The sequence below is a fragment of the Ictalurus furcatus genome, chromosome 16 (genome assembly GCF_023375685.1).
Source record: "Ictalurus furcatus strain D&B chromosome 16, Billie_1.0, whole genome shotgun sequence".
Taxonomy (NCBI): Eukaryota; Metazoa; Chordata; class Actinopteri; order Siluriformes; family Ictaluridae; genus Ictalurus; species Ictalurus furcatus.
Window position 1 is genome coordinate 21662839 of NC_071270.1, and position 27213 is coordinate 21690051.

At 40.7% G+C, this 27213-nt stretch overlaps 2 protein-coding genes across 4 annotated transcripts in view; one reads left to right on the top strand and one right to left on the bottom strand.

Moving 5' to 3' along the window:
• Nucleotides 1-16368, top strand: part of aak1b (AP2 associated kinase 1b) — a 30829-nt gene extending 14461 nt beyond the window's left edge. For 2 of the 3 annotated variants that reach the window (XM_053645998.1, XM_053645999.1), the window contains exons 15-21: nt 176-256; nt 1971-2030; nt 3775-3879; nt 3994-4080; nt 4617-4727; nt 5302-5403; nt 12881-16368. In XM_053645998.1, coding sequence (XP_053501973.1) covers nt 176-256; nt 1971-2030; nt 3775-3879; nt 3994-4080; nt 4617-4727; nt 5302-5403; nt 12881-13458 — 1124 coding nt within the window. In that variant the 3' untranslated portion in view covers nt 13459-16368. Of the gene's footprint in view, nt 1-175; nt 257-1970; nt 2031-3774; nt 3880-3993; nt 4081-4616; nt 4728-5301; nt 5404-5953; nt 8242-12880 lie in introns of those variants that run through there. The other variant, XM_053646000.1, reaches the window with a different exon arrangement.
• A 17-nt stretch (nt 16369-16385) lies between these two features.
• antxr1b (ANTXR cell adhesion molecule 1b) overlaps nt 16386-27213 on the bottom strand; it is a 31369-nt gene continuing 20541 nt past the window's right edge. The window contains exons 14-18 of the mRNA XM_053646004.1: nt 26791-26832; nt 24676-24777; nt 23932-24105; nt 21107-21187; nt 16386-18137 (exon numbers count right to left, since the gene is read on the bottom strand). Of these exons, the coding sequence (XP_053501979.1) occupies nt 17709-18137; nt 21107-21187; nt 23932-24105; nt 24676-24777; nt 26791-26832 (828 nt within the window). The 3' untranslated portion in view covers nt 16386-17708. The remainder of the gene's footprint in view (nt 18138-21106; nt 21188-23931; nt 24106-24675; nt 24778-26790; nt 26833-27213) is intronic.

The following is a 27213-nucleotide window of genomic DNA, read 5'->3' on the forward strand; positions in this document are numbered from 1 at the left end:
TAATCCAGTGAGATGAATCAACAGAAGTGATTCTCAGTGAACATAGCTAGAGAGGGATATATGTAAAGAACAACTTTGCTAAGTAGGTACCAGTGAAATATTAGTAAAAACTATGTGTGTGCAAGAAGCTGAAAATGATCTGTGTGTGTGTGTGTGTGTGTGTGTGTGTTCACAGAAACTGCAGAGCCTCCTAGCATTTGCACAGAGGAACTTCTCCCTGGACTGGACTCTGTTGAACCCATTACTCAGCCTTCAGGTACACACACACACACACACGGATACACTTGAAGCATTTGGTTCCACACGGTTCGTATTAAACCGAAAGCTATCTTGATATCCTGTTCACACGCCGTGTGCTAAATAAAAACAGTACAGTACTTGGTTGAGCATGTTTACTGTATATCTTTCATCTCGGCCAGGGAAGGGCTATAAAGAGGGAAATATGCTTTTCATTTGGACTTAATTTTTTTTTTGATGTTGACATCAGAGGTTGTATAGCACATGAAGCAATGACTAAGGCTTGAGAAAGTGTATTACTGTATGTGAATGTGTTTCCCATATGAAAGTTCGCATACTGTCAGCTGACACACGCACACTTTCCTGAGCCGACGGTAAACACTGCTGATGGTCTGCTTGCCAGATATATGACTGAATCTGAGCTACTCATGGCTTTCAGTAGATTATTATTATTATGTTTTTGTTTGGAAAACAGAAAGTGTCAGTAATATACCGTGACCTGTAGTTAATTACACATGTACAGACTTTTCTTTCTTTATTTATTTATTTATTTTTATAAACAGCAGAACAGAGTTAGTATAGAGGATTTGTAGAAAGTCACAGCACAGAAATGTGAATATTGAGAATGTACGCTGCTGGTCAAAAGTTTGTGGACACTCGAGTGAAATGCTTCGAGTGATGTTAAAAAAAACTTTTGATCTGAAGGTGTGTGATTAAATGTGTGAAATCGGTGTTGTAGGCAAAAATATAATCGTGCCGACGTATTCATTTCTTTCATTAGAAAACTAACATTTTATTTACAGAAAATTTTTTTTTTTTTTTCGGACGACCCGGAGCGAAATATTCCCGAAAAGCAGCCGATAAAGAGTCCAGCGTAGGTGTGAACTCCTTTAATACTGTTTAAAAAGCATCTCAGGGAAATTCCTCATGAGATTGGTCGAGAAAATGCCAGGAATACATTTCTGGAAATTCTAGGCAAAAATGGCGTCTACTTTGATGATGCTAAAATACTAAATTATTTGGATTTATTTTGGATTTTATATCACAACATAATTCCCATAGGTCCATTTGTGTTCTTCCAGAGTTTTGATGACTTTATTATTATTATAAAATGTGGAAAAAAAATCAAAATAAAGAAGGAGTGTGTATAAACGTTTGACCGGTAGTGTATATGTGATTGTATATTTTAGAGGTTGTCTAGAAGGAAGGTGGCCTTCTTTTATCATATAATTCAGACTCCCATTTCACTAGGATTGCAGCTGCAGTGCATGTGTGTGTGTATGTGTGTTTCCCAGCAGGATAGGAAGTGTGTGAAGGTATGTTTGTGATACCAATGGCCTGGAAGACAGGCATTTGATAAACATATGTGTGAGAGGTTGATGCATAAGGCCTGCATACATAGAGTGCCACACACACACACACACACACACACACACACACACACACACACGCACACTAAACGGATGTGCTGTGCTTCATAGGGTTTAACAGTGAGATGTCACCGCGTGGTCCGTTTTATCCTCGGATGAAAAAACCTCACGTTCACTCTCGATCTGTTTACATGCAGACTGATAATGTGATCCAAGCTATATCTCAAATAAAGGAATAATAATAATAATAATAATAATAATAATAATAAAAAGAATAAAGACTAAAGGAACAATTGATTGAGGTCAACATGATTTTGTTGGTGGACAGTCATGACTTTGTTCTCTCCATCTCTCTCTGCTCAGCTGAAAGACCTGCTGATATTCTGGGGTTGGATTCGGGTGCTGATTTACTGGCAGTACCAGGTGAGTTCATCTATACATCCAGCCCAAACCAGGTAAACCTAGAAAACAGAAGCTTACACACACACACACACACACACACACACACACACACACACAAATCTCACAATGAAGTATTTCCTCCAGGAGATGAGAAAGTTGTGGCATGAATAAGAAGAAAATGTGATTAAAGGAGAGTGAAATGAGCCACATGTGTCTGAGCCAGCCCTGGGCTCCATTGCTGTTTTTAATGGAGCCTTGTTTACATTCCCTTGGTTAAGTTTCTTCGACTTAAAGGGTGGTGTTAGTACATAATCTGCACAAGGGATATGTGTTTTAAATGGGAGTTAGATGAGAATTTATTTGGTGGTAGACTTTTCATGAATGTTAGATGGGTGTTAGGTGGCCAGAAGTTTACATACACCTAGACTAAAGACGTTTTAGCATACGTTCCCTGTGTTAAGCCAATTAAGGTATCAACTTCATTTCCATAAGAACTCTTGGGGTAGCCTCCCACAAGCTTCTCACAATAGTTTGCTGAAATCTGTATTCATTAAATTGGCCAATAAGAAGCTTCTAAAAGCCGTTAGATCAGTTTCTGGAATCTTCCAGACTGTTTAAAGAGACAGTCTCCTTGGTATATGTGAACATTTGTAAGTACTGGAATGTTGATGTAGTGAATGAAAGCTGAAATCAATCTGTCTCTAACTGATTTGTTTTAAAATGACCTCTGATGTGAACAAAGTAGATGCCCTAATTGATTTGCCATAAAAACTGTAAAGGGACATGAAATGTGTGGAGTTGTGAAAAACAAAGACCGAATATCTTTAACCTAGGAGTATGTGAACCTTCAGCCTCAACTGTAGATATGTGTTAGATGAAGGCTAGACAAGGGTTCCATGAGACTTAGATGGGTGTTGGATGAGGGTTAGATGGGTGTTGGATGAGGGTTAGATGAGGGTTAGATGGGTTTGGATGAGGGTTAGATGGGTGTTGGATGAGGGTTTGATGGGTGTTTGATGAGGGTTAGATGGGTGTTGGATGAGGGTTAGATGGGTGTTGGATGAGGGTTTGATGAGGGTTAGATTGGTGTTGGATGAGGGTTAGATGGGTGTTGGGTCAGGGTTAGATGGGTGTTGGGTCAGGGTTAGATGGGTGTTGGATGAGGGTTAGATGGTGTTGGATGAGGGTTAGATGGTGTTGGATCAGGGTTAGATGGGTGTTGGATGAGGGTTAGATGGGTGTTGGATGAGGGTTAGATGGGTGTTGGTTAGATGGGTGTTGGATGAGGGTTAGATGGGTGTTGGATGAGGGTTAGATGAGGGTTAGATGGGTTTGGATGAGGGTTAGATGGGTGTTGGATGAGGGTTTGATGGGTGTTTGATGAGGGTTAGATGGGTGTTGGATGAGGGTTAGATGGGTGTTGGATGAGGGTTTGATGAGGGTTAGATTGGTGTTGGATGAGGGTTAGATGGGTGTTGGGTCAGGGTTAGATGGGTGTTGGGTCAGGGTTAGATGGGTGTTGGATGAGGGTTAGATGGGTGTTGGATCAGGGTTAGATGGGTGTTTGCTGAGGGTTTGATGAGGGTTAGATGGGTGTTGGGTCAGGGTTAGATGGGTGTTGGATCAGGGTTAGATGGCTGTGAGATGAGTATTAGATGAGGGTTATATGGCTGTTCGATGGATGTTTGACAGGTTTTTCGTCACACTGTGGTGCTGAATGCAGTAACACTCCTCGCTTGTCTCCTTTTCCCCCCTCTCTGTACAGAAAAGCTAATAGAGGGTCTGAAGTCTCCAGACGCATCTCTTATGCTACCTGACCTTCTGTCAATGTCCGACCCCTTTGGCAGTTCTGTAGAGGACATGAGAGATGGTAACATGCACACTCACACACGTGCAAGTGTGTTATCTCTAACACTACACAGGCTTTCGTCTGTCTAAATAAAGCTTATACATAATAAATAGTAAAACTCACCCACATACACAGGAAGTGCTGAGGTGTGTGTGGACTCCCTGATTCCTGGACTGGAGGCTCCTCAGGTTCATCCTGTGCAGACAGACGCAATGAGGACTGGTAAGACTTGTTTTACTAAAGAATGCTACCTTTTGGGGATATTTAGCACGAGTGGAACAATAGTCAAAATATTTTTTCAACATTAGACGTTATGCGTTTGGTTTAATTTGTCTAAGAAATTCGTTAGGAGAAAAATAACTCGGATGCTCAGGATATTAAAGTTCCTCATCACCATTATTTACTTCCATCTTATTGATCTTTACAGATTATTGGCAAAATCTTCTTTTTTTTTTTTTTTTTTTTTTTTGGTGAAGGTTGGCCTCCTCTTATTTTCGTAAGTGATTCTGGTATCTAGGGTGAACAGAATATTGAAATTGCTGAAATTAGCTTCATTAATAAACCTATAAAAGAAGGCCGTTTCCATGCAAACAAAGGGAGATGTGTGAAGGATAATTATAAATGATGTGCATCATTGTTTTACAGAATAACTACATGTATATCTGCAGTATGCTGTATCTAAATCCTCTAAGCGCCCATGACCACCTCTCTCTCTCTCTCTCTCTCTCTCTCTCTCTCTCTCTCTCTCTCTGTGATAGACACTCTGAGTGGAGAAGACTCTCTCTTGGGCAGTCCTTTCTCCTCTGGCCCTGCCCCATGTCTAGACGAATTTGCACCTGTGTCAGGAGGATCTGCCCACAGCATGACCGGTACGATTGCTCACTATTCAGTGTTCAAGTACAGTCCTCTCTAAAAGTATTGGAACAGCAAGGCAAATTCTTTTGTTTCACTCGCTTTTCTCCCATAGACAGCTCTCCGGTCTTCATGTTGGTTTATCCATTTTAACAACGAATGCAGTCTTCACAGACGAAAACTAGGGCTCCAGCCAAGAGTACATTCAGAGCTATTCATTCTATAAGCAGTCAGTTTAACAGGGCACACCTGGGCAGCAAGAAACACTGATCAGTCGCGTGTTCCAATATTTTTGATAGGTTGTTTAACACGTCTAGATGTAAATACGAGGAAATGAAAGCTTAAATTCTGATCTGTCGTCTCACATTCATCATTTGATGTCGAATCCAAGTGTCTTCAACGTATAGTGAAGAAAATAGGATTATCCTTGCTGTCCCAATACTTTCAGAGGGGACCGTGGTCGTTGGTAAACACGCGAATGTCTGCATCTCTGTCTGTCGACTCCACTTTTCCGAAACCTCACCAACATTTCTGTCTTTCGTCTTTCTTTTCTTCGTCAACCCCCATGTTGCTGCTTTGCTTCCTTTCCAGACTCGACTTGCTTGATCTCTGGCTTTGAGCCGCCGGGTTCAGACAAAAGCGCAGATGACGAGTTTGACCCGATCCCAGTGCGTGTCTCGAAAACATCTCAAGGTAAAGAGAGTACGGCTGTGTTTCAAACGCCTCTCTGTTTGTTTTCTGCATTGACGTGTAGCGAATGGTGTGCGAGATCAAATTAGACCAAAGGAAAAGAATTCCGCCGCTTTACAGTTAAGAACATGAGGAACCTTGTAATTATTGGAAAGTTCTAGATCTTTCCGTACTCCCTGTACTTTCAGATCTGATTACAAAAAGGTTCTCAAAAAGATTCCAGATTTCTGTTAGTTGAGTAAAGTTTATTTTTATTTACTCAAGAACTGTTCTTTAATGATTACCTCTCTCTGCCCTCCTTTCCTCTGTCCTACCTCGTTCTTTTTTTTTTCTTTCCTGCCCTCCTTCCTAACGCTAACGCATGCTAATTCTATTTTTTTCTTGTGTTTTTACATCCTTTTTTGTGCTTGTTTCTTACCTCACTTGGTTCCCCCCCATACCTTTGCTTACTTTTGTCTAATTTGTTGATTTTTTGTCTCCTCTCCTCTTGTTCTCGCTGCCTGCTTCTTTTCTTACTTTACCCCACCCAAATTGTCCCCGCCCCTCTCTTTAGGCTCCTCCCACAGCGCTACTGGCTCTGACTCCAGTTTGCCCAGTTTGGCTTGTTCACTGCTGCTGGTGGATCAGCTCATCGACCTGTAGAGCTCAACACTCTCTGTCTAAATCTCTCACTTATCTAATATCCCTCCCACCATCCATCCATCCATCCATCCATCCTTCCATCCATCCTTCCTTCCATCTATCTTTCCTTCTGTCTGTCTAACTGCTTTGCTTTCAGCCTCCATCCTGCTGCTCACCCTTTTTTTTTTCCATCTCTCCATCTCAACCCTCTTCTGAGTTTTTTTTTTTTTTTTTTTTCTTCGTTTTTGGGGTTCATCTGTTCTTCCTTCATGTGCATCATTTTGTCTGTTCTTCATTCTTTCATCACAGACCTGCTTTATTTGTGGGTTTCTGTGTGTGTGTGTGTGTGTGTGTGTGTGTGTGTGTGTGTGTGTTGAAGACATTTATATCTTATCATGTCTCAGACTTGCACTGCACTTTATAGTTTCTGTTATTTGTTAAATCATTTTTTAAATTTAATTCTATTTATAATATTTATTTTTTATTGTACATGATCTTTTATTTGTTTTTTTTTGTCTCACTTTTATCACTTTCATTTTCTTGTTCTTTCATTTTCTGTCCATCATTCCTTTTCGTTCTTTTTCTCTCATTCTTTTTCTCACGTTCTCTCTTTCATTCTTTTTTCTCTCTCATTCTTTCTCTTGTGATTCTTTCTATTGTTCTTTCACTTGTTTTTTTTTTTTAACTTTATCTCTTTTTTCTTTCCTCTTTTTTGTTCCTTTTCTTGTTTTTCCCCCTTTTTCTCTTACGTTCGTTCTTAGCTTCTTTCTCGTGTTTCCTCTATTTATTTTTAATCTTTCCTTCGCTTCTTTCTTTCTCTGTCTCTATCTCTCGTTCATTCTTTTTCTCTCGCTCATTCTCTCTCATCATTCTGTCTTTTGTTCTTTCTCTTCATCTTTTTTTTCCTAATCTATTGTTTTAGTGATTTTTTTTCTTTCTCTCTCATTCTTCTCTCTCTTTCGTTCTTTTTCCTCTCCTGTTCTTTCTTTCTCTCTCTTCCCACTCGTTTCCCTCCGTTTCCACATGGTCCACCCCCTCTTCGCCCTCACTGATGTAAATAGGTGGTGTGTGTGTGTGTGTGTGTGTGAAGCTGTAAGTGTAAATGAGCAGTGTATCTGCGCTGTATGCAGTGGTGTGTGTAAAGAGAGTCTTACTGTCGTTACTGTAGTGATATTATAGATTATTATAGACTTTAACAAGATCTTTCCTGTATGCCTAATTAAGATTCTATGTGAAAATGAATAGAGCGTTAGTGAACGAGTGTGTGTGTGTGTGTGTGTGAGATATAAACGTATGTATATGAGTCATAGATTATTCAGAAGAATTCTTTATATCTTTGTCACATATGTTGAGTATGCATGTGCCGATAACTGATTATATGATATATCGCAATATCGTCAGACAGTATTGTTACCATGGACACGATATTGGCTCCTGAGGTAGGCAGCATTTGGAAGGTGAAATAAAGGAAACTGTCTTCTTATTGGACAGATTAAATGCAGTGTTCAGATCTCCATATTAGAGCCCTAATAGCAATATTAGAGTGCTGTGAGGCCACTTGTCTGCCATACAGGTATTCCCTCTTCATCTGTGGAAGTATATCCTGAACGAGTAGGTAGAGCTGTAACACCAAACACAAGTGTAGTGGCAAAATACTCCATGTAAAAATGTACTGACATTCTCTTGTGCATGTATTAGTGTTAGCTATCAGTTCAACATCACTCATTCAGTTTCCTGCGTCACTTCATCTGTCCTGGCTCTTTCATCAACTGAGTATTTCACTCAGTCACTGACTCTTTCAGTTAGTCACTCTGTCAGTACGTCAGTCACTGTCAGTCACAATCTGTCACTCATCACTGTCAGTCACAATCTGTCACTCAGACTCTGTCAGTCACTCATCACTGTCAGTCACAATCTGTCACTCAGTCTCTGTCAGTCACTCATCACTGTCAGTCACAATCTGTCACTCAGTCTCTGTCAGTCACTCATCACTGTCAGTCACAATCTGTCACTCATCACTGTCAGTCACAATCTGTCACTCATCACTGTCAGTCACAATCTGTCACTCAGTCTCTGTCAGTCACTCATCACTGTCAGTCACAATCTGTCACTCAGTCTCTGTCAGTCACTCATCACTGTCAGTCACAATCTGTCACTCATCACTGTCAGTCACAATCTGTCACTCATCACTGTCAGTCACAGTGAGTCACTTTCAGTCACAATCTGTCACTCAGTCTCTGTCAGTCGCTCATCACTGTCAGTCACAATCTGTCACTCAGTCTCTGTCAGTCACTCATCACTGTCAGTCACAGTCTGTCACTAAGTCACAGTCACTCAGTCAGTTACTATCAGTCTCTGTCAGTCACTCAGTTATCAGTTAGTCAGACACTGTCAGTCTCAGTCAGTCAGTTACTATCAGTCTCTGTCAGTCACACAGTTAGTCAGTTAGTTACTCAGTTAGTCACTGACACTGCCAGTCTGTCAGTGACTCAGTCACTCACTCCTTCAGTCACACAGTAAGTCAGTCAGTCTCACACTCACACACTGAGCAAATCAGTTGGAGTCTATATGTCAATAGGGGCCAAATATGGAGATCTACAGTATGACTCAGCAGTGAATGTGTCCTTCACCACCAGAACAAGATGCTGCACAATAGAAACATCTACATTGATACATGGAGCCTGTTTTGTTTTTTTGTTGTTGTTTTTTTAAACACAATATTGTGATGATCTTGCAAAGCCATGATAAGAACTTTAGCAAAGATCGTGAAATGAAAATGGAATATTGGCACACGCTTGGTGTTTCTGAGCCCCGCGTGTTTATGCGAATGTGGAAAATATTTGTTTGAGTTTCCTGGAGTCTGACTTCTACTTCTGCAGCAGTTCCGTGTGTGTGAGAGAGAGAGTGTGTGTGTGAGAGAGAGAGAGAGATCTAGACCTATACAAATGTGTGTATTTAATAATGACATGCTGATGCCTAGAAACACACACATATCTCAGCATGACAGTGTTGTAGATTACTGTTTTACATTAAGACGTGCTTGTGACAAAGATTTCAGTCAGCTGTGTGTGTGTGTCCGAGTGTGTGTATGTACATGGGTGTGTGTGTTTGTTCTCTTTGAAATGGCAATTCTAAGAGTTGGGTCCAGTATAAACACGTCTGCTGAAAGCACAATCTCTCTTCTCTTCATCCTATTTTTTTCCCTCTTTTTTCCCCCTCTTTATCTCTTCCTAACTGCCAAGAAGGCTCAGCTATGAAACTCCTTTTATTTCTCTCCCATTTCGATTTCTCTTCTTCCTGTTTTCTCATTTCTGTCCTTCCTCTGTCCACTCTGTCTCCCCTTTTTCATGTTCTCTCCTTCTCTTAGCCTGTCTTCTTCTCCTCCTCTCTTTCTCTCTTATTTTTTCGCTCTTTCACACATTTCTCTTCCCTTGTTTTCTCTTCTTTCTCCCACAGTACATTTTTTGCTTCTGTTCTCTCTCGTCTCGCCTCCCAGTCTTGATTTCCTGTTCCTCTCCACATCTCCCCTGCTCCTCATCCTTTCTCTTCTCGAAACCATTCCCTTTCTTTTATTCCCAGATCTCTACTTATCTCCTCATATCCTCTCCCTCCTTCTCTTATTTCTCTCCCTGTGTTTCATCGTTCTATCCCTCTATCCTACTTGTCCTCAATAAACCAGGTGAATGATTTCGTGAGCGATGCCGAACCGTACACGAATCGCCGGGCGAGCCGCTAATCAGCGTTGATTAATGTGAATGAACGTGCTGAGTGTTTTACCTGTTTAAACGGTTCCCTCTGCTGTAGTGTGCACGGATAATTACAGACCCTGTCATAGCTCAGGCGCAGGACCATCCTGATTTTAGCGTTCTATTTTTCTGATGAAGCCTGAAGCTCATATTTCCCTGCTCTGTACAGTTGCGTGTAGGAAACGCCGCTAACCCCTATGCAATCTCAGCGTTTCAGCGTAGAACACACCGCTGTCCTTCAATCACCTTGCAGCCGCAGTTCAGACTTGTGTATTCGTGCAGAGATTACCCACAATTCCTTTTATGTGCTCAGATGATGTAGTTGTGTGTTTATTTTTGTTTTGTTTTGTTTGTTTGTTTTTTTTTGGGGGGGGGGGGTCGGGGGTGGGGTGGGGGGGTCAGATCGTCACCGTAGCAAAATCCCGAACCCGTGTGTTACAGCGGAGACGACTCTATGTGCACCTTCTATATTTTTGTCTAAAAGAGAATAAAAACGAAGAAAGCGTGTTCAATAAACATGTACATGTGCAACATAAATGTTTAGTGGTGTTCATTAGTGCAAGCAAATCACTTTTCTCACTCTGCAACAATAACACTACACAAAGACATGTTAATGGTACATTTCCTCTAATTATTCTTTTTTTTTTTCCCGTAGAAATATGGCAAGAATTATTAGTTATTTTATTTATTCAAGAACGACGTGTACGTTTTATCCATTTATAGTTATGTTTAATGTTGTGGTACAAGTCAGTACTTGTTTATCACTTGCGCAGTATTAGCTGTAAACGGCCATTCCCTCACTTTTTATTCTCTCTGTGTTGAAGTTAATAAGACAAACAGTGCAGCTTGTCATGCCATGCCTTTCCTCTGCTACAGCGTTACCTCTGACCGAGACTGGAGACTCCTTCCATAAAAGCTAAATCATCATCTCTTCGCCATACCAACAAATACACGCATTAAAATGAGTTTGTTCATGTGAAGCAGCTTCCGTACAAGTCCTTGTGTAAGTTGTTAGTATAGAAAAGATCAAATATTAGAACGAGCACATTCATCTTAACCTGTCATTTGAATTACAGCTGGAATTACTGTCAGAGCTGCTGTTATAGAAAAGTATACCACGTTTCAGTTCGAGGTTGGCCGAGTGGATTTTACCGACGCCCGATAACTAAGTCGGGCGGTACCTGCAGATTAATCAACCGGTTTAACTGTTTTTAAATTGAATGAAAACAGAACACTCAGAGTAAAATATCGCTGAACTTTATTACAAAAATAAACAGTACTGACTGTACCATGAAAACGTACTGTATGGTTTTAAATGAAATAAATATATAAATATTTATATATTAACTATTAATAAATATTAAAGTAAATAAAAGATCTGTAGCCAAACTGAACCAAAATGTAACACTCCAAATAACATAAAAATAGAGACGTCCAAAATTAATCAAAAAAACACTTCAAATAACACAACAAAATTAGTCAGCGATAGTTTTTATTTCGCCTCTAGAGGCCGCTCTCGTACTGTATAATGACCGCGAACCCTTCTCAGCCGCTCCGGCAACGGACACAACCACTCGGTAAAAAAACTATTGATGGTGATTTTGCCGATAACAGATTAATCGATTCCAGCAATCAGTTAATCATAAAAACCGATCAATCACTCGAGCTCTTATTGCAGTTGAATGCTTGAATCTGATTGGTCAAAAAGCGTGGATTATTTTTGTATAACAGCGCAGCTTGGATAGTACATCCGACTGTAACATAAACTGTAGGATCAAATTAATGCGCCCATTCTTATACATTATTGTTTCTATAGTAACAGCTCATACACGGGTACCACAAACACATCTCATAATCTAAGTCTAATAATAAACAGATTTAATAAAGTCAAATGTTCTAAAGTAATAATTGATGATCGTGACGTTTTAGTCGAAGGAGTCTCAGTTGTAAGCGCTTCGCAACAATCACGGTGTTCTGATTGAGGACAGAGAAGTTTGTTTTCCATTTTCTTAGTACAGTGACAAATGAAATGAGAGAGAGATGGAGGCTGGTGAGGGAATGACTGCTATAACGCAAGTGATTACAGGAACTAACTTGTCTCTCATGCTTTCCACGACGTTAAATTGAACTATAAACCACAAAAATGTGCGACTCCCAAGCGTGTATTATGTTCATATGGTTACACCGTCTGTCGTGTGGTGCTCTGTACTTAATCAACACCTTCTGACCAATCAGAATTGAGAATGCAGCAGAGCTGTGGTATAACCCGCTATGCAATATCCCAAGATATTCAACACGCGAAGAGTAGAAAAGAGTCTCATAATTCTGCTTATTTACACGTGATGACATAAAAATGTACGTAGCCATGATAGAAGGATATTTTATGTTATAGCAGCACACACTTACAGTGCAGACAAGAAATCATTAACAGTCGCAGAAATGAAAGTATGAGACCTAAAAGTTGCTCTCGTGCTACTCTGACTAGCCGTCTCCGCCTCATCTTCTCCAGGTAAGATTTATGATGATGTCACGCTGATTTACAACTCCTGTTAACTGTCTTTTTTTTTTCTTTCTTTTTAAAAAAAAATAAAACATGAGATTAAATTAATATCTGCACATTCTTCTAAGAAACAGATGATCATCTGAGTGGAAAATCTGACAGGCGAATGTTCCTGAATTGTTAAATATAAGAGCGCAAATGTGCTCTAATTTCTTGATGAGGGTAAAAAAGCGTTTCTTATTTGGTCTGACGACATTTTATGGTGAAACTGCCACATCAAGCTGTTTGCTATTTAAATATAGAGATAATTTGTGGGTTTTCAAAACCAACATCTGTCCTAAACTGCATAGATTTGACTTTGGTCGAAAATATTTCAAATGGGCTTAACGTATGCCAGTAAGGTCGCTGATTCCAGTTAAAATAAGCTGAGCTCTGCGTCCTGTTCGAGTACTGATGTAGTGCGTGTCTCTATCTAGTCATTAGAATTGTGTGTGGGATGATAAAGTGAATATTTGAAATCCCTTTAAACATCAATTTAATAGCCTCAGACAAGGCGGCTTACTTGTCTGTTCAATCTCGAGATAAAAATGTTCTGTTCTTGTGCCGTGTGCAGGTGAGCCAATCAGCACGAACGGTTACGTACCTGGAGCTCAGGAACAAGAAGAGGAGGAGGAGGAGGAGGAGGAAGCTTTCACTAGCGTCTCCTCCGTGGACGTTTTTTCCCTCGCGCCTTTCCCTTCGAAGCAGCAAGATGTTTTCCTCCAGGCTCCGTTTGGTCCTCGTAAAAATGTCTCAGTGATGCAGCAGCCAATCGCAGCGAACTATGATATATCCAGCGTAGGACAGCAGCCAATCACAGCGCATCGTGCTGGCCCACGTCCAGTGCACACAGGGCACCATGCACAGGTCTCCGCTGTCAGGCAGCAGCCAATCAAAATGCCCCATGTCACGTCTAATGTCGGACAGCAGCCAATCGCAGCGCATTGTGTTTCGTCTAGTGTCAAACAACAGCCAATCACAGCGCACCGTGTCTTGTCGAGTGTAGGACAGCAGCCAATCACAGCGCACCGTGTCGTGTCCAGTGTGGGACAGCAGGCTGCGGTTGGCTCTGTCTCTGTTGGGCCACTTTATTCCTGGACTTTGGATGTCAGAACACCATTTCAGCCCAGGTGTCATCAAGAGAAGCCTTAACGTTCTAGAGATACACACACACACACTCCCTCACAGTGTTACTATCCAGATTTCCAAAGTGAGTTAGCAAAGATTTACAGGAGTAAAGGCCTATTCACAGCGAACATGATGCAACTAAATTAGTGTTTGTTTTACGGAGATAGTGCCAGCTGGAGCGTCCGGTTCTCTCCGGCATCAATTTAGTCATATCAACAAGTCAGATTTGAGTTTCCATGTCTCTAAAAAAGCTCTCTGACATCAGCAGTGACGACATTGGGCAGGAGGCTCCGTGTGCACTTGTTATGTTTAAGATTTCCTCATGCAAAAAAAAAAAATAATAATAATCAAGTTTGATGAACTGAAAATAGGTCTTCAATGGAATAATAATGTGGAAGTGATTATTACCAGGTACCTGACAACACAGACAGAACCGCACGATTCAGGCATAAGGTTATCCCCGTGATGTGCGGGGACTGTAGGAGACCTCGACTACCTTCTTCCTCTCTGCAGCACTTTATTTCCTCTGTACTTCTCATGTAAACCTCCAGATCTAAAGGTATGCAAGTATTAATGCATTTTTAGACATAGCACCTCCAGTGTATTCCTTTTTTCTGTGTGTTTACATTGGTAAATTATTGCTTATCCGTATAACCACAGCAGTATTTAGATATATACTCGACGCATAAATGTAGGAGAATGCGAAGGACGCATCTCAACTCAAAATTCAAATTAGAATGTAAAATGTAAAACAGTTTTGCATTTTCATTCACAACTTTATTCACAAGCTGCCTGTGATCATGCTTGAATGAAAAAACACAGGAATCTTCATTTTTGCTTGCAAATCCTGCTCCCTGGAGCCATTGCTGTGGCCCCACCCCTCAGTTCTTTACCATCACTCCTGTGGTCCCACCCACCCCTCAGTTCTTTACCATCATTCCTGTGGCCCCACCCCTCAGCTCAGCTCCCTGGAGCCATTCCTGTGGCCCCACCTCTCAGTTCTTTACCATCATTCCTGTGGCCCCACCCCTCAGCTCCATGGAGCCATTCCTGTGGCCCCACCCCTCAGTTCTTTACCATCATTCCTGTGGCCCCACCCCTCAGTTCTTTACCATCATTCCTGTGGCCCCACCCCTCAGCTCCATGGAGCCATTCCTGTGGCCCCACCCCTCAGCTTCCTGAAACCATTCCTGTGGCCCCACCCCTAAGTTCCCTGGAGCCATTCCTCTGACTGCACCCTTCAGTTCTTAGCAGCTATTTCTATGGTCCCACCCCTAAGTTCTTTAGCATCATTCCTGTGGCCCCACCCCTCAGCTCCATGGAGCCATTCCTGTGGCCCCACCTCTCAGCTCAGCTCCCTGGAGCCATTCCTGTGGCCCCACCGCTCAGTTCTTTACCATCATTCCTGTGGCCCCACCCCTCAGCTCCATGGAGCCATTCCTGTGGCCCCACCCCTCAGTTCTTTACCATCATTCCTGTGGCCCCACCCCTCAGTTCTTTACCATCATTCCTGTGGCCCCAGCCCTCAGTTCTTTACCATCATTCCTGTGGCCCCACCACTCAGTTCTTTACCATCATTCCTGTGGCCCCACCCCTCAGCTCCATGGAGCCATTCCTGTGGCCCCACCCCTCAGCTTCCTGAAACCATTCCTGTGGCCCCACCCCTAAGTTCCCTGGAGCCATTCCTCTGACCGCACCCTTCAGTTCTTAGCAGCTATTTCTATGGTCCCACCCCTAAGTTCTTTAGCATCATTCCTGTGGCCCCACCCCTCAACTCTTGGTAGCTATTCCTCTGGCCCCACCCCTCAGTTCTTTAGCGTCATTCCTCTGGCCCCACCCCTCAACTCTTGGTAGCTATTCCTCTGGCCCCACTCCCTCATCTCTCTAGAGCCAGTCCCCTGGTCCTGCCCTTCAGCTTTCTGGATCCATTTATTGTACAAAGCTGTAAGATTTTTAGCCGTAAGATTTTGATTCAGAATGTGGTTACAGATTTTATGATTCAAAAGATTGCGTTTCATTGTTGCATTTATATGAAAATGTTTAAACAGGCTGATAAAAAATGAAATCTCAAATGTCATGCATTCTGTACTCTAGTATTGATGTCTCATTAACATGCACTTTGTAAAAAAACAAACAAACCTTTCTTTAAAAGAAAATGCAAGCCAGAAAATTACAAATGTGTCATCCAAACTACACAAACTACATGGATGCAGTACTGTCATTAACCCTAGTATACCTCTACAGTGAATAATGAGGACATTGTTAGACAGCAGAAGTTGTAAAGGGAAACTGTAAAGGCGGAGCAGGATGAGTGGAGACAGCAGTGAGAATATTATTCAAGGTATAATGTTTAAAAAGCTAACCAAGTTATATAGATTAGACCTTTTTAAAGCAACCTCTAGGTTTTAGATCCTGGTACTTTTTTTTTTGCCTTCAGTTAGATCGTCAGATGAAGAGCTCAGTAAGTGCACGCTATTATTTGTGAATATGAAGTGTGTTCTTCATTGCTGTACTGTTTAAAGAATTTTATATCTATACTGTGAGTGAAAGTGTATGAAGATGAAGAAGTTTTGGCTTCAGTTCTGCTTCTCCTGCAGTGTTCATTGGCCGTGTAAGCTTCTGCCGGCTTTCCGGAATTTTCCGTTTCCACTCTCTTACGTCATTTAAACCGTAAGTGTCTCAGAGTGAAACCTGCTGTGTCAGCACGGGCTCGAGAGGAGTTCACTTTGCGCCGTGTTTTATTTACACGTACTGGAGTAAACACAGTGAGTGGAGCTTAATGAACTACACGCAGAGAAGGACAGAACCTGTTAGTCATTTATGTCTGTCTCTCTATGCATGTCTGGACATCTGTTTATATAGGACAGATGAGACTGAGGATAAAACTGTGTCTAAATATTAAAGCAAAGCATGAAAAAATACAGACTGGTTTATTTGAAATGTTTTTTTTTATTAAAAAAAGAAAATTGTACTTGCTGTGTACAGTTACATGGTGAATTGTGTGATCAGGTTAAGTTAAGAATGTACAAAACATGCTCCGTGTTTACGTTTAATGCCCCAAAAAATTCACATAGAAAGAGCTACAATCGTATTCTCACAAGCAAAATAAAGTTTACATCCAGAAAATACAGAAATAAGGAAATGAATTTTTTGACGATGATCGCCCAAATATCAGAAACAATTCATTAATGATTATATTACTTGATGTAACATTATCAATAACTAAAAGAAAAATCTGCCAACGTTTATTGCGTTTCTGTCCAAAATACGATACTGCTGTATATACACATTTAAAATCTCCCGTTTTATACAAAATGAACACCTCATTTCACCTTTACATCATTCTCTCCCATCGCTATTACTTTAAAGCAAACGTTTGTGCAAACACACGCGTACTGTTCTGAAAGTAGAAAGCCGAGTCTGTGATTACTCAAGTGCAAAGGGATGCGGAGGACGGCTGATGCTCTTAATGATCGCAAGAAAGAAAGGTAGAAAAAAAAAATGAAGGACCAAAAAAAAAACTTTATGCAGGGTCGAAGGAAGGGGAAAGAAAACTAGAGGAATGATCGAAAGAAAGAAAGTAAGGGAAAATAGAGGGATGATTAAAAGGAGAGAGATGGAAGTAAAAATGTTGGGAGACAATGATACAGGGATGAAGAATGGAGAAAAACAAGGCTGTGCTGAAAGAATGGAGGGGAAAAAAAAGAGTGAAGGAAAATAACGTAAGAAAAGGAGTGAAGGCTGGAATGAACGAGTGGAGAAGGAAATGCAAGAAGAATAGGACTGTAATGCTTGTGCAGGTCTACTTTGTATGAGATTAATCGAAGCTGCTGATTGGTCAGCTGCTGTAACGTTGTGACATCATTAGCTGGCAGTTAGAATCCAAATTTCCCAACATTTTCCATCAATGTGCTTAATCAGGAATGTTCCACATTTCCTAGTTCCAATCCACTCTCCATTCCACACTTCCAGAAACACGGTGATGACGCAATCATTTTCCCCCCAAAGGGTCCAGATCAAGATCTCATGATTCCAAAAAAAAAATCTTCCCATTCACACTACGCTTTTAGTTATTAGATCGAGTTACATGCCTGTCGTCATCAGGGGCATAACGTACCCAGGATGCATTGCTGCAGTTTCCTTCTTAAAATGCTGGACGAAGTTGTTTATAAGCTCCACTCATCTGACGACGTCAAGCTGTTCACGTGGACACGTTTGAAACAGGAAAGAAGCACAGGTTGCGATTTCTGCCTCAGTTTAGTAGCCCCTCCCATTTAGATGGAGGGACGTGGTGGTGGGCGGGATGGAGGAGGAGCTCGCATGGATGGAGACGAGTAAGGAGGTGGAGCCTGACAAGAAGCTGGTATCGAAGTCGAAGTCTGAAAACTTGGAGGAGGAGAAGGGGGTGGAGAGTATGGAGGCGGAGTGGTGGCAGAAGGGGGTGGAGTGGAGGGGAGAGGAGGAAGAGAGGAGGTCGGGGAGTGTGAAGGGTAGGAGGGGTAGGAAAAGTGGTCGGGGTATGAAGAGTGGGGAGAGTAAATACAGTTTGGGGTGGGAGGCAGTTTGCCTTTTGGAGCAGGTGGGGTAGAATTGAGGGGCAAACTGTAGATGTGCCCGGTGCTGTTTTTGTTCTTGTTGACGTTATTGTGTGGATAACGAGGAGGAGGGTACGATTTCACCCTGGTGAAGTTCATACAGCGACCCTGAGTGGAAAAATAAGACAAACTTAGAGCTCATATTCATCTTCACTCTACTGTGCTCTACTTAGTTCTGAAACCTTGTGAAAAGTTTCCTCTCTAACACGTAGGTGGATTTGAAAGGAATTATCCCCACCAATTTTTAAGAAGCTCCGCCCCCAGGATCTACTGTGGCCTGTAGAGGGTCTATAAAATGGCACGAGGCACATCCAAACACAAGCATTCTGGACTAGAAGTCAGTTTTCCAAACAGGTTTTCTCAGCAACTTATTACTAAAATAAAGTGCACTCTATGTCCAAAAGTGGACACCTGACCATCACACCCATATGTGGTTCTTCTCCAAACTGTTGCCTCAAAATTTGAAGCAAACAATTCTACAGGTTGTCTTTGCATGCTGTAGCATAACGGTTTCACTTCACTGGAACTAAGAGGCTCAAACCTGTTCCAGCATGACAATGCACAAAGCCAGCTCCATGAAGACATGGTTTGCCAAGGTTGGACTGGAAGAGCTTGAGTGTCCTGCACAGAGCCCGGACCTCAACCCCACTGAACACCTTTGGGATGAACTGGAACACCGAGTGAACCCAGGCCTCCTCACCCAACATCAGTGCCTGATCTCACTAAAGCTCTTGCGGCTGAATGATCATAAATCCCCACAGCCACGCACTCCAAAACTAGTAGAAAGCCTTCACAGAAGAGTGGAGGTTATTTTTACAGCAAAAGGTGACCAACTCTGATATGGAGTATACATACATTGAAAAAGTATACATAGGTGTGATGGTCAGGTGTCCACAAACTTTTCTTTATCCATATAGTGTAATTCTGTTCTTATTCTAAATACAAAGATGAAACACACAGGTTATAGTTCAGTTTGGATGACAACCCTCTTCCCAACCTGGCTCTGAAGCATGTTGGAGCTAATTTTGGGCGTTTCACCTCTATATTTACAGATAACATAAATATTTAACTCAGAATGCCTTTTTAGAACTACGTTTACAAGAGTAGCCTACTTGAATAAGAAGACCATTTATTTGAAAGCTGGGGTTTCATGATTGACAGGTTTATTCATGTCCTGCATTGTAGACTGACACACCCGTCAAGTGGCGAGGCACTGGAGAAGGGAGTGGAAGACACATACCGTCTCAGTTTGGTCAGCAGTCAGAGAGGTTTCTAGAAACTGGCCATCGGATGAATATTTGAGTCTTTTTGTACTTTAAATTTCGATGTAAACAGAAGGTTAGATTCCTTACAAACCGTTCCAAAGGGAGGAGAAAAACCAGACTGGCCGACACATGGGTGAAAATTGGGGTCGGAGGGTGGGATTGGGGATTAGGAGTCCGACAGCAGTATAAACTAATAAGAGAGAAGAACTGGGTGGTAGAGATGGGAAATACTAATAATAATCTGGAATAATCTGAAATAATAATCCCAGACTAGTATTGTGATATACGATACTTTGAGAAGTCATGTGGAATTCTATGTGAAATAAATATTTTGAGATTGGCCTCTCTTTGGGTCCTGTTTAATTACAGAAAGTCATATATATATATATATATATATATATATATATATATATATATATATATATATATATAATTATTTGCAATAAGCATTCACTCTCTCATGCATTTCTTCATATCTGTGTGTATTAAAAAATAAGCACAATTTACCAACGTTCGTATATTATGATCAATCGAAGGAAAGTCAGAATCGAAACTATTGGTACCCTGTGATCCCCTGTGGTACCTAAAGTGGAATTAACTGGAAGCTGCAGCGCTTTTAGAGTTCAATTTCAATAAAACGCATAAAAGCTCACATTCCCTTTTGTATTCTATTCACGCAACTCTGCTTGTATGTTTTGTCTGTTTTCACACACCTTCGTCTTCATTATGTCGTCTCAGGGAAGCCTTTTTGCGTTTCGGTTTAGAAAGATTTTATCTTTTAGACTTGTTTACAGTAAAAATACGCTCCATCTACACGCTTGCCTCCAGACCTGCTGTCTTTCTGTGCTCGGCTCTAATGCTCTCAGCAGATCTCCCTTAGAGAATTATTTGCGTTCCTTTAGAGAGGAGAGCCATTACCAGTCTGCTCCAGTCCTTGGCACTCTTCTTCCCAACATCTGTAAATCTTTTTCTACTCTGTTTCTCCTCCAAACCCTTCTCATGCAGAGTCAGGAAGACAGTCAGTTAATTCACTCTTAAATAACTTGATTGCGCCTGACTCGGCATGGTTTTCCTCAGCTCTGTTTCTGCAACACTTTTATATAAGAGACTGCTGAGAGTCACAGTGGGGAATGAATGTCAAAGAAAGACTGTTAAGGCATCTAGCATTCAGTGTGTATATTTGTACAATATGTTAGTAGGCAAAGACGTTCTGCCATTTATCTTCATAACCTAGAACCTGCTAGAACGTATTTTCTGTCTGTTTTTGTCAAACTATGTAGGTTGAACCTCATTTATGACTGAACAACAAATCAGGTCCATGGGAGTATAAGATGCTAGCAATACGGAGCCCTGGGAATATATGCTTCTAGAAATATAGGACTCGGAGAATGTTTGATTCCTAGAAATTTTCAGCGAGGGAACGTGTGACCTCAGAAACAAAGGGATCAAAGACCCTGGGAAGGGAAGACACCGAGGCCGTACATCATTGGGAAGGATGCTCGTGATATGGGAAGCATGAGAACGTAGAACCATGGGACACAACAAATAGCCTATGGACATACCATACAACCTGAAAACATACAGTAGGACGTATGGTGGTCTGGAAATCTAGGGATCTCGGAACCCTGAGTGCATGGGATGTCGGGAATATAGAACCTTCCAACATTAAAAATGGCCTCAGAACATACAGGACTCATAGGGTTTTAGGCACATAGGCACTACGAACACTGGTGTACACGCTTTTGTAGATGTGTTCACTTAATCAGTATGTGATAAATAATTCATGAATCGGATTTGGTAATAGTTTCTCACCTTTTCTCCAGGTTTGGGCCTCATCACAGAAACGCGATCGTATCCTCTCCTCAGCCACACACACAGAGCGTCCAGCTTTCCCTGAAACACACCACAATTAGACTCGTTAAACAGATACGTCCACTACGTTAACACAATTAACACAGCGTCATCATCAGCACACTGTAGGCATGTCCCACATCATACATAATCATAACTTTTCACTACATACTGTAGGCCAGTGGTCACCAACCCTGTTCCTGGAGATCTACCGTCCTGAAGACTTTATCTCCAACCATAATCGTGTCCACCTGACCGTCTAATCATTGCCTTAAGAAGTTCTCGATCAACTAAAATATGTGTTCGATTTTGGTCGGAGATGAAACCTGCAGGAGGGTAGATCTCAAGGAAGAGGGTTGGTGACCACTGCTGTAGACCATGTGGCATCTTCAGACACCACAGTGCATTATGGGTATTCTGTTTGCATTATTAGGACTATTAGGTTATTATTAGGTTCCCCCGTGACCCTGAAAAGGATAAGCGGTATAGAAGATGGATGGATGGATGGATGGATGGATATTCTCTATACAGTTTTAGGACACGACTACAATATAGTGCACTACATAGCGACTTGGCTGTGGATTAGGAAATATTCACTCTAAAGTTATCCATTTTTAATTTGCCCTTGCTATTTGTCAAATCAAATCAAATCTGACTTTGTAACATCTAGTCACCGACTAACATATAGTCAGTGACATCATCATAAACATGTCAATTTAATTTCACTAGAGAACCTATCTACACTGTGGTGAATTTCAAAGTAGGCCAACAGGACGATGCACAGAGAAGACCTCAGCATTCTCGTGTGTGTGTGTGTGTGTGTGGGGAATTTGTTTTGCACAGCCGCTTTGCAATGCTGAACACTTCCAGATTGCACACACTTTCATCTGTGTCCTGTCGATTATCCTCCAGCGGAAACCGGATACAAAATAAAACAACTAGATGTGCACTGACAAAAAAATAAATAAATAAATAAATAAAAAACAAATTTTTCATATGCTGGTAGAAAGGGATGAAAAAAGAATTAAAGTTATAAATATATATATATTTTGTAAAAATCACTCAGAAATGTGTGCTTTTGAGAGAGGAAAGACATGGCCCATCAAAACAACCCCACTTACTCTGTTCACACCACGTATGCGTCGTGGGTTGGAGTTTAAAGAAAACGGATCAGAGCATGAGTAGGGGCTAAGCTCATTTCTGGGCCAGAAAAAATTAAACAGAAGCCTTAAGTTGTATTAGTGATTCCATTTAAAGATTTAATTCATTTGAACTGATTTAATTCTTTAAAACTATATGCTTAAATGAATCAAACTTTTTTGTTTGCTTTAAATGATTCGTTGATTCGTTTCAAGTTCCTCACTGTAAACCGCTACAGCAGCAGAAGCATAAGGTTTTCTTTTATATAGTCACTTTATTTACTAAACTAGGCATATTCCGTACATGGCAATAATCCAAAGTTTTTCAAGATTATTACAAATCCAGGAAATATTTCTTATCTCAAATCTCTCTCGCTCTCTCTCTGTCTCTGTCAAATCCCCTCTAAAATGCTTCATGTGAATGCTTCATGAAGAGGAGTGTGTGTAGTAAGCACTCAGTCCATCTGTACAAAGTTGAGCTCAGTTCAGTGTCTGTTTCAGATTAAACTGGAATGACTGTGATCTCATGCTTCAGTGCAGCTGAGAGACGAATGACGAGACAACATGACTTTCTGATTCCTCTGGAACGCCACATCACCGCTCTGTACACACACTGTCATACGGTTATGCTATACTGATCTCTTCTTACATACTGTTCATGTACGTTCCTGTTTCTGTGTGTGATAACAGTGATGATTGTTCTCCATGAAGCCGTCCTACAGGATGCTCATTAGGGTGACTTTGTAACCCGGTGAAGTGTGGACACGTTCATGGCATTTGTCGTCCATATCCAGAGCCACTTACAGAAGTAAAAGGACATTACATTTTACATTGATCTCATTGAGCAGTTGAGGGTTAAGGGCCTTGCTCAAGGGCAGGGGCAGCTTGGCACTGTTGGGATTTGAACTCATGACCTTCTGACTACCTATCAGTAGTCCAATTCCTTAACGACTGAGCTATCACTTTTAAAAAGAAACACTTTATATAGTAGTGACCTACATTACTGATCTGATTCTTTTAAATGTAATTAAACTTTGTGTTTCAGTGATTCAATTTAATGATTTGAGTCTTATGAACATCTCTGAACTCGCTGTCCTAACGATTCAATTTACTGATTTGATTCATTTGAACATCTCTGAACTCGCCGTCCTAATGATTCAATTTACTGATTTGATTCTTTTGAACTTTCCTGAACTTGCTTTATTATTGATTCAATTTACTGATTTGATTCTTTTGAACTTCCCTGAACTTGCTGTATTAGTGATTCAACTTACTGATTTGATTCAATTGATCATCTCTGAAATCGCTGTTCTAATGATTCAATTTACTGACTTGATTCTTTTGAACTTCCCTGAACCCGCTGTTTTACAGGTTCAATTGAATGATTTAACTCATTTGAACATCCCTGAAATTGCTGTATTATTGATTCGATTTACTGCTTTAATTCTTTAAAACTATATGTTTAAATGAATCAAACTTTTGTTGTTTGCTTTATACGATTCATTGATTCGTTTCAAGTTCCTCACTGTAAACTGCTACAGCAGTAGAAGAATAAGGTTTTCTTTTATATAGTCACTTTATTTACTAAAAATGTCAAATGTAAATATGTATGTATGTTTTTTTCTTTCTTTTTTTCTTTTTTTTTACCTTAATGGGTGTGTACCATTTAGGAGCAGAGATGGGTTTGCGCATGCCGTTATTGAGCGTGCGTGAAGGTGTAAACTCAAACTCGTACTCCACATCAGGCAAAGTCACTCGAGCATTCTTTGCTTTCTCTAGCTTTGCGCCTTCTTCAGTTGATCCCTTATCACCCCACCGCACCTACACACACACACACACACACACACACACACACAATTACACATTCATATAGAATTACACAATTACTCTCATATCACGTACAATCATATTAAATAGTTTTATGCAACTAAGTTGGTACAACCAACTATGCTTTATTTTTCACAGTCATCTAACAAATTTCTCAGTGTTGAAATGGATTATATTTATCAATGAACACGATCAGTTCTAGCATTGGCAACAAATGTCCTACCCCAGATGTCTGTGGTTCTCAAATTGGGGTCTGAGGATCCCCAGGGGTCCATGAAGCATAGCTGAGGCTCTGCATATTTTCGTTTTCCATTGTGTAAAGTTTTTCGCTTTGTAAAGTTATCGAGTTATCAAACTCGGACCTAATGAAGTCCAAAAAATGGCCAGAATATGTATTTACTGTATACATTTAAATAATGAGCTTAATATTTTAACAGTTGTGTTATGTTCATAAAATAAATCTGAACTGTGCTACTGAGCAGACTAATGAGAACATCTGTATTTGAGACAGAGCTTTAATTCAGTTGCAAAATATCAACCACTCCCCTTCCACCTCTTCCTCACCTCCATGCGTTTGATGCCTCCTACTCCTCTTCCTCCATAATAGGACGCGTCCACCGTCGGCCATTTTTTCTTTAGGTAGCCGTCATCATCCTCCTCTTCATCCTTTAGATAGGAGAAAGGTGTAGTTCGGGAGGATAAACTGAATCAGTTAACCTGTATTTATTTGTATTTATTATGCGTTACATTACCAATATGATTGCTTTTAACATCATGAAACACACTGAATTAGTGATTCGTTTGATCGATTTGATTCTTCCCAACCTCACTGAATTAGAAATTCAATTTTATGTATACGATTCAGTTGAACATCTTGCATTAGTAATTCACCGTGTTACTAATGAATTAGGGATTCACTTTTGCCGTAATATTCCTGATATACTTTACAGATACGACTCTTTCTAAAAATCATTACAAGCACCATATTCAAACTAAGTGCGAATCAAACCTTTCAAGTTTTGATTCATTTGATTCAGTACTTAATCCTCCAACCAGAAACACTGAGCAGACTACTGAGATTTTTGTTTTTTTGAAGAGTGGCTTAGTGGCTAGCATGCTTGCCTTGCACCTTGGGGGTTGGGGGGTGTGTGGAGCTCCCGTGCATCTGGGATTTCCTCTGGGTTCTCCGGTTTCCTCCCCCAGTCAAAAGACATGTGTTGTATGCTGATTAGCATTTACAAATTGCCCATAGTGTGTGAGTGTGTGTGATTGTGTCGTGTGATGGGTTGACACCCCGTCCAGGGTGTCCCCGTCGCCTTGTGTCCTGAGTTCCCTGGGATAGTCTCCAGGCTCCCCATGACCCTGTGTAGGATAAGCGGTACGGAAAATGGATGGATGGATGGCCGGCCTCAGAAGTGTGTATTACATGAATGTGCACTTGCAGCTCAATTGTGTGACAGCAGGTGTTCTAATAACAAGTCAACCTCTGTATCTGTATCCTACAGTCATGTGAAGTTGGTTTGATATAATGCTTTTCTGATGCTCCACACTTAAAGTCATGGAAAATGGAAGCTGAGCAAATTCATCCCAGGGGAAATGGACAAGATTGTATTAAAGCAAGATCTAAAGCTTTGTGCAATAAATTTTTGGTCAAAACAAATGAGAAAAAAAAGGGTAAAAAGTCATTTTATGTCGTTTTATTTTCCTTTTATGTCCTTTTACCTCTGCCTCTGGAATTTCCTGTCTTTAAAGATCCTGTGGCTTTGCGAGCACTTAGCGCTCTAACTCATCTTTATTAAGAGGTTTTGGACTATTAAATAGATAAATTCCAAACTTACGCATGTGGTTCTTTTCTCAAATATCTCTCGCTCGGTTCATCATCTTCACGGTGCCAAAATAGTGAAAGTGAAAAGTGAAATGTCCGTATTCGGACATATTTGTAAATGCATTAGACTGTAAAGCAGGGTGGGGCTTGAAAGAGTAAATAAGTAAATAAATAAATAAATTTAACAAACCCAGGACATTTATAGGGCTACGTTTGAAAGTGAGTTCTGCTGGTAAAACTGCACAGATGAAGAAGTATTATGAGGCAGCGAGCGATCACGAAAAGGAACCCGAAAACGACAAAACCATCTGAAAATGGCATTAGATGAAGAAAGGACAAATAAATGTGCAAACTGGAATTTTCCAAACTGCCCTACTCACATGCTGTGATTTAAAAGAGAGAGAGAGAGAGAGAGTGAGTGTGTGTGTGTGTGTGTGTGTGTGTGTGTGTGTGTGTGTGTGTGTGTTTTTCTTCAGTTTTGTCATTTTGAGTTTTGGTGTTCACTGTATTTCATATGCAGATGTATAAACTAATAAAACTGCCAGCCTTTCCACAGTTTCAGAGCTCTGAGCTTTGTTTTATATTAGCAGATCTTTTCTCAAATGGTTTGATTAGTTTGTTTGGAATAGTAACGACTGGTTTTTATTTTATTTCATTTGAGGGTTTTTTTTTTGTTGTTGTTGTTGTTGTTGTTTTTTTTTGGAGTTTCACAAAGATTTGGAGTTTCTTTTTCGGTTTTTCAGCTTGTTTTTATGGTTTAAGAACATCTCAGGATTTTGCTGATGCTTATATCAGAGTTGCTACGGTAGTGTGTGTGTGTGTGTGTGTGTGTGTGTGTGTGTGTGACGTCTCACCGAGCTCTCCTGTATTACAGGTGGAGGTGGTTCATGGATAACCTGTTGGGATGAAAACTTGACTTCAGTGTGATTCAGCTGAGAGACAATAACAGAGAATCCTTTTTTATTATTATTATTATTACCACATTAGCATTAATGCATAAAACCTTTTCAAGACTTCTTCTAGATTCAGTTTTTCAACTTTCCCAACATTCTGTTTTAGTCTTCTTGCTAATTGTTATTGGTTGTTAATTGAAAAAAAGAAGAGAAGACACAACGTGTGATCTGCCTTATGATGACCTAGTCACGGTAGAAAATAGTTTTAGAACCTTAGTGTATTAGGTCTATATTACTATAACCACAGACTTTCCGTAGCATCCATATCTTTTGCAAAATATTTTCAGGATTAACATACCGTAGCTTTAATTCCGTAGCTTTTTT